Source organism: Eretmochelys imbricata, chromosome 14, assembly GCF_965152235.1.
Source record: "Eretmochelys imbricata isolate rEreImb1 chromosome 14, rEreImb1.hap1, whole genome shotgun sequence".
In the NCBI taxonomy this organism is placed as follows: Eukaryota; Metazoa; Chordata; order Testudines; family Cheloniidae; genus Eretmochelys; species Eretmochelys imbricata.
This window is the reverse complement of record NC_135585.1, coordinates 41974437-41985372: the sequence shown is the minus strand read 5'-3', so window position 1 is coordinate 41985372 and position 10936 is coordinate 41974437. Positions and strand designations below refer to the sequence as shown.

General features: G+C 46.3%; 1 protein-coding gene across 1 annotated transcript; it reads right to left on the bottom strand.

Moving 5' to 3' along the window:
• Positions 1–7200: 7200 nt before the first annotated feature.
• LOC144274057 (olfactory receptor 6B1-like) lies at positions 7201–8570 on the bottom strand. The gene is given in 3 exon segments (XM_077832750.1): positions 7201–7275; positions 7753–8117; positions 8120–8570. Coding segments are annotated over 3 exon segments (891 nt in total).
• Positions 8571–10936: the final 2366 nt, after the last annotated feature.

Here is a 10936-nt window from a genome sequence, read left to right as displayed (position 1 = left end):
TTCTGACACTCTTTGGTCCACTGAACGGCATTTGGCTGTTCCTTTTTGGTTAGGTCTGTCAGTGGGGCGGCAATTTGGCTGTATTGTGGTACAAATCGCCTGTAATATCCGGCCAAACCTAAGAAGGATTGGACCTGTTTCTTTGACTTTGGGACAGGCCATTTTTGGATAGCATCCACTTTGGCCTGTAGGGGGTTGATAGTTCCTTGACCCACCTGGTGTCCAAGGTGAGTCACTCTGTTTAGGCCTATTTGACACTTCTTAGCCTTAACAGTTAGTCCTGCCTCCCTTATGCGCTCAAAAACTTTTTGTAGATGTTCCAGGTGTTCTGTCCACGAATCCGAAAATATGGCCACATCGTCAAGGTAGGCAATTGCATAGTCTCCTAATCCTGCTAGGAGACCATCTACAAATCTTTGGAAGGTGGCGGGTGCATTTCACAGCCCGAAAGGGAGTACATTAAATTCATACAGCCCGAGATGTGTGGTGAAGGCTGACCTTTCCTTGGCAGATTCATCTGGCAGTACCTGCCAGTACCCCTTGGTTAAGTCCATGGTAGAGATGAACTGGGCCCGTCCCAGTTTCTCTAATAGTTCATCTGTGTGTGGCATTGGATAGTTGTCTGGGCGAGTTACAGCATTTAGCTTACGGTAGTCCACGCAAAAATGTATCTCCCCATCTGGTTTGGGAACTAGAACCACTGGAGATGCCCAGGCACTGCCAGAGGGGCGGATTACCCCCATCTGTAGCATATCCTGGATCTCCCGTTCTATAGCAATTTTAGCTTGAGGAGACACCTGGTAAGGTTGGACCCTAATTGGGTGAGCATTACCTGTGTCAATGGAGTGGTATGCCCGTTCAGTCAGTCCTGGGATGGCTGAGAATGTTGGTGTGTAACTAGTGCACAGCTCCTATCTGCTGTCGCTGCATACGCCCAAGGGTCATGGAGAGGTTCACCTCTTCCACACCACCAGCACTTTTCCCTTCGTAGTAGACACCTTCAGGCCACTCAGCGTCGTCTCCTCCCTGGGCTGTAAACTGACAAACCTTTAATTCTCTGAAATAAAAGGGCTTTAGAGAATTAATATGGTACACCTTAGGCTTTCGGTTGGAGATGGGGAATTCTATGAGATAATCAACAGCTCCCAGGTGCTCCTGGTCCGTGAATGGCCCTTCCCACGATGCTTCCATTTTATGGGCCTGGAGCGCCTTTAAGACCATGACCTGGTCTCCTACTTTGAAGGAACGTTCTCTGGCATGTGTATCATACCACGCTTTTTGCTCTTTTTGAGCATCCTGTAGGTTTTCTTTAGCAAGGGCTAAAGAGGTTCGGAAGGTGTTTTGTAGGTTGGTTACAAAGTCCAGAATGTTAGTTCCTGGAGAAGGTGTAAACCCCTTCCATTGCTGCTTCACCAACTGTAATGGCCCCTTAACCTCACAGCCATATACAAGTTCAAATGGTGAAAACCCTAAACTGGGATGTGGTACAGCTCTGTAGGCAAAGAGCAACTGTTGCAACACTAGGTCTCAATCATTGGAGTGCTCATTTACGAATTTAAGTATCATGGCCCTCAAAGTTCCATTAAACTTCTCCACCATGCCATTTGTTTGACGGTGGTAAGAAGTGGCAACCAAGCGATTCACCCCATGAGCTTCCCAAAGGCTTTCCATAGTTCCTGCCAGGAAATTAGTCCCTGCATCTGTGAGGATGTCGGAGGGCCAAACTACCCTGGCAAAAATGTCTGCTCGTGCCTGGCACACACTTTTAGCCCTGGTGTTGCTGAGAGCTACTGCTTCTGGCCATCGGGTGGCAAAAGCCATGAACATCAGTATGTAGTGCTTTCCTCTGGGTGTCTTTTACGGAAAACGACCCAGAATATCCACAGCTACTCGCTGAAATGGAACTTCAGTGATGGGGAGTGGTTGGAGAGGGGCTTTGGCCTGGTCTTGAGGTTTTCCCACGCTTTGGCATATCTCACAAGACTGGACATAGGTAGAAACATTGTTGCCCATTCCCTCCCAGTGGAATGACCTCCCCAAACGGTCTTTGGTCCTGTTCACTGCAGCATGGCCACTAGGATGATCGTGGGCCAAGTTCAAGAGCTTTACCCGGTACTTAGTTGGAACTACCAACTGTCTCTGAGGATGCCAGTCTTCCTGGTGTCCACCAGAAAGTGTTTCCTTGTAGAAAAGTCCTCTTTCTACAACAAACCTGGATCGATTAGAAGAGTTGAGAGGCGGTGGGGGTTGCTCCGTGCTGCCGTCCAAGCTCTCTGGAGGCTTTCTTCTGCTTCCTGTTTGGTCTGGAACTGTTCCCTTGATGTTGGAGACATCAGGTCCTCATTGGATTGTGGACCTAGGCTTGGTCCCTCTGGAAGCGATATAGGGGATGGGGCTGTTTCCGTTGACTGTGAACCGCTCTCCGCTGGTGCACTATGTTCGGGTTCAGGCTCCGGCTGAGCCTCTGGTGGGTTTTCGGCTGCTGCCGGTTCAGGTTTGCTGGGGCCCTCTGGTGCTGGGGTTGCAAGTACTGGATTCAGTGCTGGCAATGGGTCTGGTGCTGGTTGTTCCGTTGGTTCTGGTTCTGGCTCTGTCTGGGTCTGTGGGACTGGATCCACCACTGCTGTTGCAGACATTGGCCTGGGGTCCGGGTCCATCACCTCTGACTGGGTCCTGATAGAAGTTTCCGGAACAGAGCTAGGCCTCACGGCTTGTTTAGCCTGGCTGCGGGTGACCATTCCCACCCTCTTGGCCTGCTTCACATGATTGGCCAAGTCTTCCCCCAACAGCATGGGGATGGGATAATCATCATAGACTGCAAAAGTCCATGTTCCTGACGAGCCCTTGTACTGGACAGGCAACTTGGCCGTAGGCAAATTGAAAGAGTTGGACTTGAAGGGTTGAATTGTCACTTGGATCTCTGGGTCGATTAAATTGGGGTCCACTAAGGAAGCATGGATAGCTGACACTTGTGCTCCGGTGTCCCTCCACGCAGTGACCTTCTTCCCACCCACACTCACAGTTTCCCTCCACTCCAAGGGTATCTGGGAGGTATCTGGGCCTGAGGACCTCTGGGGTGATTCCAGTGCAATGAACTGTAGTCAGTTGGGGTTCTTGGGGCAGTTGGCCTTCACATGCCCCTGCTCGTTACATTTAAAACATTGTCCAGCTGACTGATCACTGGGGCGAGGTGGGTTGCTGGAGAACGGTGTGACGGGACAATAAGGTGTCTGGAGGGTTCTTTGGGGGGTAGTTGGGGCCTTGGGCTGCCCCCAGTAGTAGGGTGTGGTCTGAGGTTGTCCTTTCTGGTCTCCGCTCCAACTGCGACCAGTTTTTTTCTTTTCTGCCACCTCCACCCTTTTGGCTCCAATCTCCCCAGCCTCGATTACAGTTTTGGGCTTCCCATCCAGGATGTATCTTTCTATTTCCTCAGGAACACCCTCTAAGAACTGCTCCATTTGCATTAGGCAGGGCAAATCTTCTGGAGATTTAACACTTGCTCCTGATATCCAGGCACCCCAATGTTTCACAATGTGGTAGACATGTCGGGTAAATGGCACGTCTGGTTTCCACCTTAGGGCTCTGAACCGCTGATGGGAATGCTCGGGTGTTAGCCGAATTCTGACTCTCACCTTGGTTTTAAACAGTTCATACTGGTTCATGTGTTCCTTAGGCATTTCAGCCACCACCTCAGCTAAGGGTCCACTGAGCTGCGGACTCAGCTCTACCATGTATTGGTCTGCAGAGATGCTGTACCCAAGGCAGGCCCTTTCGAAGTTTTCTAGGAAGGCCTCGGTATCATCGCCTGCCTTGTAGGTGGGGAATTTCCTGGGATGGGAAGTGGTACCTGGAGAAGGATTGCTATTCTGCTGAGCATTTGCCTTCTCCATCTCCAGTGTATGCTTCCTCTCTTTTTCCTTTTCCTCCATTTCTTTTTCCCTTGCCTCCATAGCTCTCCTGTGGGCAGCTCCCTTTCCTCCTCAGAAATGCTTCCTTTCTTTTTCCTTTGCCTCCTTAGCTCTCCTGTGGGCAGCCTCTTTGGCTGTTTGTTTTGGGCTTTGTCATGTTTGCCTCTCTGTTTTTAACTAACTTTACACCCGAGAGTTAGAAATAAAACAAACAAAAAACTTGGCTTGTAAAATTTTGCTGTGCTGTAACTGGATACCTATGTTCTCTGATAGTGATTGTCAGCCTACAGAAAAATCCTTAAAAAAAACCCCTAACACCTTTGTTTCCAGGCAAATAGACAGAAAACCCCTCTAGTTGCTCTTAGGTAAAAGAAAAAAACTTCTTCAGGTCTGTGAAGACTTGTGAATTTCCCTGCAGGAGGTTAACTACCCTGCCTTTAGGTAGAGAAAACTCCAGCTCACAAAAGACAATTCCCTTTTGTCTCTGCTCTGACCCCCAAGCAGAGACAAAAAATCCTCTAACTGTTTGCAGCTTAAAACCTGCTTTCCAGGAGCCCAAAGGAAAATTTCCTTTTTAAAATCTGTGCTTCTTGTTCAAAAAAAATCTCAAATTGATCTCAAAATGCTTTCAAGTTAATTCCACTGCTCTGCCACCATGTAAAGGTTCCTTCCCCGCTCTGAACTCTAGGGTACAGATGTGAGGACTTGCATAAAAAAAACCCTAAGCTTATTTTTACCAGCTTAGGTTAAAACTTCCCCAAGGTACAAACTATTTTACCTTTTGCCCTTGGACTTTATTGCTGCCACCACCAAGCGTCTAATAAATATATAACAGGGAAAGGGCCCACTTGGAAACGTTTTTCAATTAGTAGGGGAAGCAAAAGTGGATGGGAACCTGGGAGGCAGTGACCATAAAATGGTCGAGTTCAGGATCCTGACACAAGGAAGAAAGGAGAGCAGCAGAATACAGACCCTGGACTTCAGAAAAACAGACTTTGACTCCCTCAGGGAACTGCTGGGCAAGATCTCCTGGGAGAATAACATGAGGGGGAAAGGAGTCCAGGAGAGCTGGCTGTATTTTAAAGAATCCTTATTGAGGTTACAGGGACAAAACATCCCGATGTGTCGAAAGAATAGTAAATATGGCAGGCGACCAGCTTGGCTTAACAGTGAAATCCTTGCTGCTCTTAAATACAAAAAAGAAGCTTACAAGAAGTGGAAGATTGGACAAATGACCAGGGATGACTATAAAAATATTGCTCGAGCTTGCAGGAGTGAAATCAGGAAGGCCAAATCACACCTGGAGTTGCAGCTAGCAAGAGATGTTACGAGTAAAAAGAAGGGTTTCTTCAGGTATGTTAGCAAGAAGAAAGTCAAGGAAAGTGTGGGCCCCTTACTGAATGAGGGAGGCAACCTAGTGACCGAGGATGTGGAAAAAGCTAATGTACTCAATGCTTTTTTTGCCTCTGTCTTCACGAACAAGGTCAGCTCCCAGACTACTGCACTGGGCAGCACAGCATGGGGAGAAGGTGACCAGCCCTCTGTGGAGAAAGAAGTGGTTCAGGACTATTTAGAAAAGTTGGACGAGCACAAGTCCATGGGGCCGGATGCGTTGCATCTGAGAGTGCTAAACGAGTTGGCGGATGTGATTGCAGAGCCATTGGCCATTATCTTTGAAAACTCATGGCAATCGGGGGAGGTCCCAGATGACTGGAAAAAGGCTAATGTAGTGCTCATCTTTAAAAAAGGGAAGAAGGAGGATCTGAAGCACTTAGAGGAGAGGAAAGTGATCAGGAACAGTCAGCATGGATTCACCAAGGGCAAGTCATGCCTGACTAATCTAATTGTCTTCTATGATGAGATAACTGTCTCTGTGGATGAAGGGAAAGCAGTGGACGTGTTGTTCCTTGACTTTCGCAGAGCTTTTGACACGGTCTCCCACAGTATTCTTGCCAGCAAGTTAAAGAAGTATGGGCTGGATGAATGGACTATAAGGTGGATAGAAAGCTGGCTAGATTGTTGGGCTCAACGGGTAGTGATCAATGGCTCCATGTCTAATTGGCAGCCGGTATCAAGTGGAGTGCTCCAGGGGTCGGTCCTGGGGTTGGTTTTGTTCAATATCTTCATAAATGATCTGGAGGATGGTGTGGATTGCACCCTCAGCAAGTTTGCAGATGACACTAAACTGGGAGGAGTGGTAGATACGCTGGAGGGTAGGGATAGGATACAGAGGGACCTAGACAATTTGGAGCATTGGGCCAAAAGAAATCTGATGAGGTTCGACAAGGACAAGTGCAGAGTCCTGCACTTAGGACAGAAGAATCCAATGCACCGCTACAGACTAGGGACCAAATGGCTTGGCAGCAGTTCTGCAGAAAAAGATCTAGGGGTTACAGTGGACGAGAAGTTGGATATGAGTCAACAGTGTGCCCTTGTTGCCAAGAAGGCCAATGGCATTTTGGGATGTATAAGAAGGGGCATTGCCAGCTGATCGAGGGACGTGATCATTCCCCTCTATTCGACATTGGTGAGGCCTCATCTGGAGTAGTGTGTCCAGTTTTGGGTCCCACACTACAAGAAGGATGTGGAAAAATTGGAAAGAGTCCAGTGGAGGGCAACAAAAATGATTAGGGGACTGGAACACATGAGTTATGAGGAGAGGCTGAGGGAACTGGGATTGTTTAGTCTATGGAAGAGAAGAATGAGGAGGGATTTGATAGCTGCTTTCAACTACCTGAAAGGGGGTTCCAAGGAGGATGGACCTAGACTGTTCTCAGTGGTAGCAGATGACAGAACAAGGAGTAATGGTCTCAAGATTAGATATTGATTGGTTGGATATTAGGAAAAACTTTTTCACTAGGAGGGTGGTGAAACACTGGAATGCGTTACCTAGGGAGGTGATGGAATCTCCTTCCCTAGACGTTTTTAAGGTCAGGCTTGACAAAGCCCTGGCTGGGATGATTTAGTCAGGGATCGGTCCTGCTTTGAGCAGGGGGTTGGACTAGATGACCTCTTGAGGTCCTTTCCAACCCTGATATTCTATGATTCTATGATTCCCCCTGCAAAATCCTCCCAAACTCTACACCCCCTTTCCTGGGGAAGGCTTGATAAAAATCCTCACCAATTTGCATAGGTGAACACAGACCCAATGGTCTCACCCTTACAACATGTTGCCACCTCGACCATTTTGTGTCTTTTTGTAACTTAAGGTTTGCCTAGAGGGATTCTTACAGCAGCCAAAGTGGAAGGGCAAGAAAGGCTATAACACTGCTCCTGGTCAAGTGTCCAGAGGTCACTGCTGGGGCCTGGTTGTTTGCATCTGACCTGTGTGAGCACAGTAAAGGTGGCTGGTTTGCAGAGGGCTATGCTGGCAATAAGCACAATTTCAGAGGTGGCAGATTTCCCAGGTTTATATCCCCACATATGCTGCACCAGGAGTTAGTATTTTTATTCTCCAAACATTTATTTTGATCAAAAATGGCTTTTTTACAGATATAAAAATCGGTTAAAATTTTGTCTCCACTCTGCCTAGTACCCAGTTAAAAACTCCATGATCGAAACATAGTTTTCCCTCCCTGGTTCTTCCACTAAAATGGACAACACTGAGTGCTGAAATTTTAACTGGGACTTTTCAACTTAATTTTAATGGGGGCTGATTGCTGAAATCACCCAGGCAGCTTTGAAAACCTCAGGCTATGTTATTATGGAGGTGTATCTGCACATTTCTGTGAAAGCCACATTTACTGACTGCTTTGCTCAAGGCTTCCTTGACCTCTCTGTTTCTCAAACTGTAGATGAGGGGGTTTACCAGGGGAGTCAGGACCGTGTAGCAAAGAGAGAGCACTTTGTTTAGGTCTCTCAGTGTATCATGTTTCGGTAGCAGGTACACAATTATTAGGGTTCCATAGAAAATTGTCACCACAATGAGGTGAGAGGAGCACGTGGAAAAGGCCTTTTGCCTCCCCGTGGTGGAAGGGATTCTCAGGATGGTGGCGATGATGCACATGTAGAACGTCAGAGTTAGTAGGAATGGAGGCAGGGTGAATACACAGGCTAGTATGAAATCCACCAATATGACCTGGTGGGTGTCACTGCAGGAGAGCTCTATAGGTGGGATGACATCACAATAGAAATGGTCAATATCATTTGGGCCACAGAATGTTAACTGTGATAGGAATAAAACAAAGATAGTACTAGCCAAACAAGCTTTAACCAGGACCCAGCAGCCAACTAGAGGAAAAACCCAGTATTCATAAGAGTTGAATAGTGCAGTGGTTTACATATTGGTAAATACCGATCATAAGACATCGCTGCTAGGAGATAGCATTCCGTACCTGCCAGAGACCCAAAGAAATACAGTTGTGTGATGCAGCCACTGACTGAGATGGTTCTGTCCCCAGTCAGGAGACTGGCCAGCATCCAGGGCATGATGGTCGAGGTGTAGCAGGTCTCCAGGCAGGACAAATTCCCCAGGAAGAAGTACATGGGGGTGTGAAGGTGCTGATCAGCCACAATGAGCACCACGATGAGGGTGTTCCCGGTCACGGTTGCCATGTACATCACTAGGAATATCAGGAAGAGAAGAATTTGTAGGTCAGGGAGCTCCCCAAATCCCAGGAGTAAGAATTCTGTGATGGCTGTTTGGTTTCTCCAGTCTGCCATGGGTTGAGTCTAGGAACAATAAATCTGTGTGATTGAATCAGAAGGACATGGAGTTCAAAGTTAATCAAATCTCATGAATTAATTCCATAAATATTCAGAAACTCCCCTTCCTCTCCTGGTTAAAGGCTGAAATGTTAAGACTAAATGTAGATTTCAGAGCAAAGTGCCAGGAGTGGAAACAGGGTGGAAACAGGTTTCAGAGTAGCAGCTGTGTTAGTCTGTATTCGCAAAAAAGAAAAGGAGTACTTGTGGCACCTTAGAAACGAACAAATTTATTTGAGCATAAGCTTTCGTGAGCTACAGCTCACTTCATCACTATTCCTTTTGAAGGGGGAAGAATAGCTCAGTGGTTTGAGCATTGGCCTGCTAAACCCTGGGTTGTGAATTCAATCCTTGAGGGGCCATTTAGGGATCTGGGGCAAAAATTTAAAAAAAGGTAGATGATTTAGTTGGGGATTGGTCCTGCTTTGAGCAGGGGGTTGGACTAGATGACCTCCTGAGGTCCCCACCCTGGTATTCTATGATTCTATGAGTCTCAGTCTGAGGACAGAACTTCGCTCTGATGGAGAAGAGGGTGGTCTACATGGATACCAATGACTGCTGTAACAGCCCGTTTCCATGGTGGCCAATTACTGATAGAGAAATGATCTGTTCTGTCATATCAAATCCCATCAAGTGACATACCAGAGCTTAACAATGATACTTAAATGCTGTATTTCACTTCTGACAATGGCCAGAATCATGCCATGCCTTAGGAGTCAAAATCAATAAATACATCAACTGAAATCTTGTACTGAGATCTCCAATGTAGTCTAGTGTCCTTAGGCACCAATCTTGTGTTATAATTAATGGAAATAAATCTAACAATATATCCTGGTATATTCCGCCTTTCATTTCCCTGTAGGAAAAGAAACAATTTTCACCCCCACACAAGAGATCAGTTTTGCATAATTTATGAAGTGAAGTAAATTCTCCCTTAGTTCCTGTGGTGGTGATGGTGATGTAGGGAGGGACTGGTAATGCCTTTTCTGTTTCCTGACATTAGCTATGTAGCAGTAAAATAATGCAGCTCTTTGGAGGGTGGATCTTAGGAAGGGGTAAAACCAGGATGATGTGCAACCCTAACTGGTGGAGTGACCTTCCACATCCATAATGAATGTGGGATGATAATACAGGAGCAAGAAAGGCACTGGGGCGATGGGGGTGGGGGAGATGCTGTCCCTGAACTCAGAGTTTAGAAACAATCTGGCATGTGTGATCCAGGTTAGTAAGACTCTATCACCACTCGCCACCACATTAAAAATCATGGAAGACCGGAGACATTCCAGAAGACTGGAAAAGGAAAAATATAGTGCCCATCTTTAAAAAGGGAAATAAGGACAACCTGGGGAATTACAGACCAGTCAGCTTAACTTCTGTACCCAGAAAGGTAATGGAGCAAATAATTAAGCAATCAATTTGCAAACACCTAGAAGATAATGAGGTGATAAGTAACAGTCAGCATGGATTTGTCAAGAACAAATCATGTTAAACCAACCTGATAGCTTTCTTTGACAGGGTAACAAGTCTTGTGGATAGGGGGGAAGCGGTAGCTATGGTATATCTTGGCTTTAGTAAGGCTTTTGATACTGTCTCACATGACCTTCTCATAAACAAACTAGGGAAATACAATCCAGATGGAGCTACTATAAGGTGGGTGCATAACTGGTTGGAAAACCATTCCCGGAAGGTAGTTATCAGTAGTTCACAGTCATGCTGGAAGGGCATAACAAGTAGGGTCCTGCAGGGATAGGTCCTGGGTCTGGTTCTGTTCAATATCTTCATCAACGATTTAGATAATGGCATAGAGAGTACACTTATAAAGTTTGCGGATGATACCAAGCTGGGAGGGTTTGCAAGTGCTTTGGAAGATAGGATTAAAATTCAAAATGATCTGGACAAACTGGAGAAATGATCTGAAGTAAATTGGATGAAATTCAATGAGGACAAATGCAAAGTACTCCACTTAAGAAAGAACAAATCAGTTGCACACATACAAAATGGGAAATAACGCCTAGGAAGGAATACTGCAGAAAGAGATCTGGGGGTCATAGTGAATCACAAGCTAAATCTGAGTCAACAGTGTAACACTGTTGCAAAAAAAGCAAACATAATTCTGTGATATATTAGCAGGAATGTTGTAAGCAAGACACGAGAAGTAATTCTTCCACTCTACTCCCGGCTGATTAGACCTCAACTGGAGTATTCTGTTCAGTTCTGGGCGCCACATTTCAGGAAAGATGTGGACAAATTGGAGAAAGTGCAGAGAAGAGCAAGAAAAATGATCAACGATGTAGAAAGCATGAACTATGAGGGAAGATTGAAAA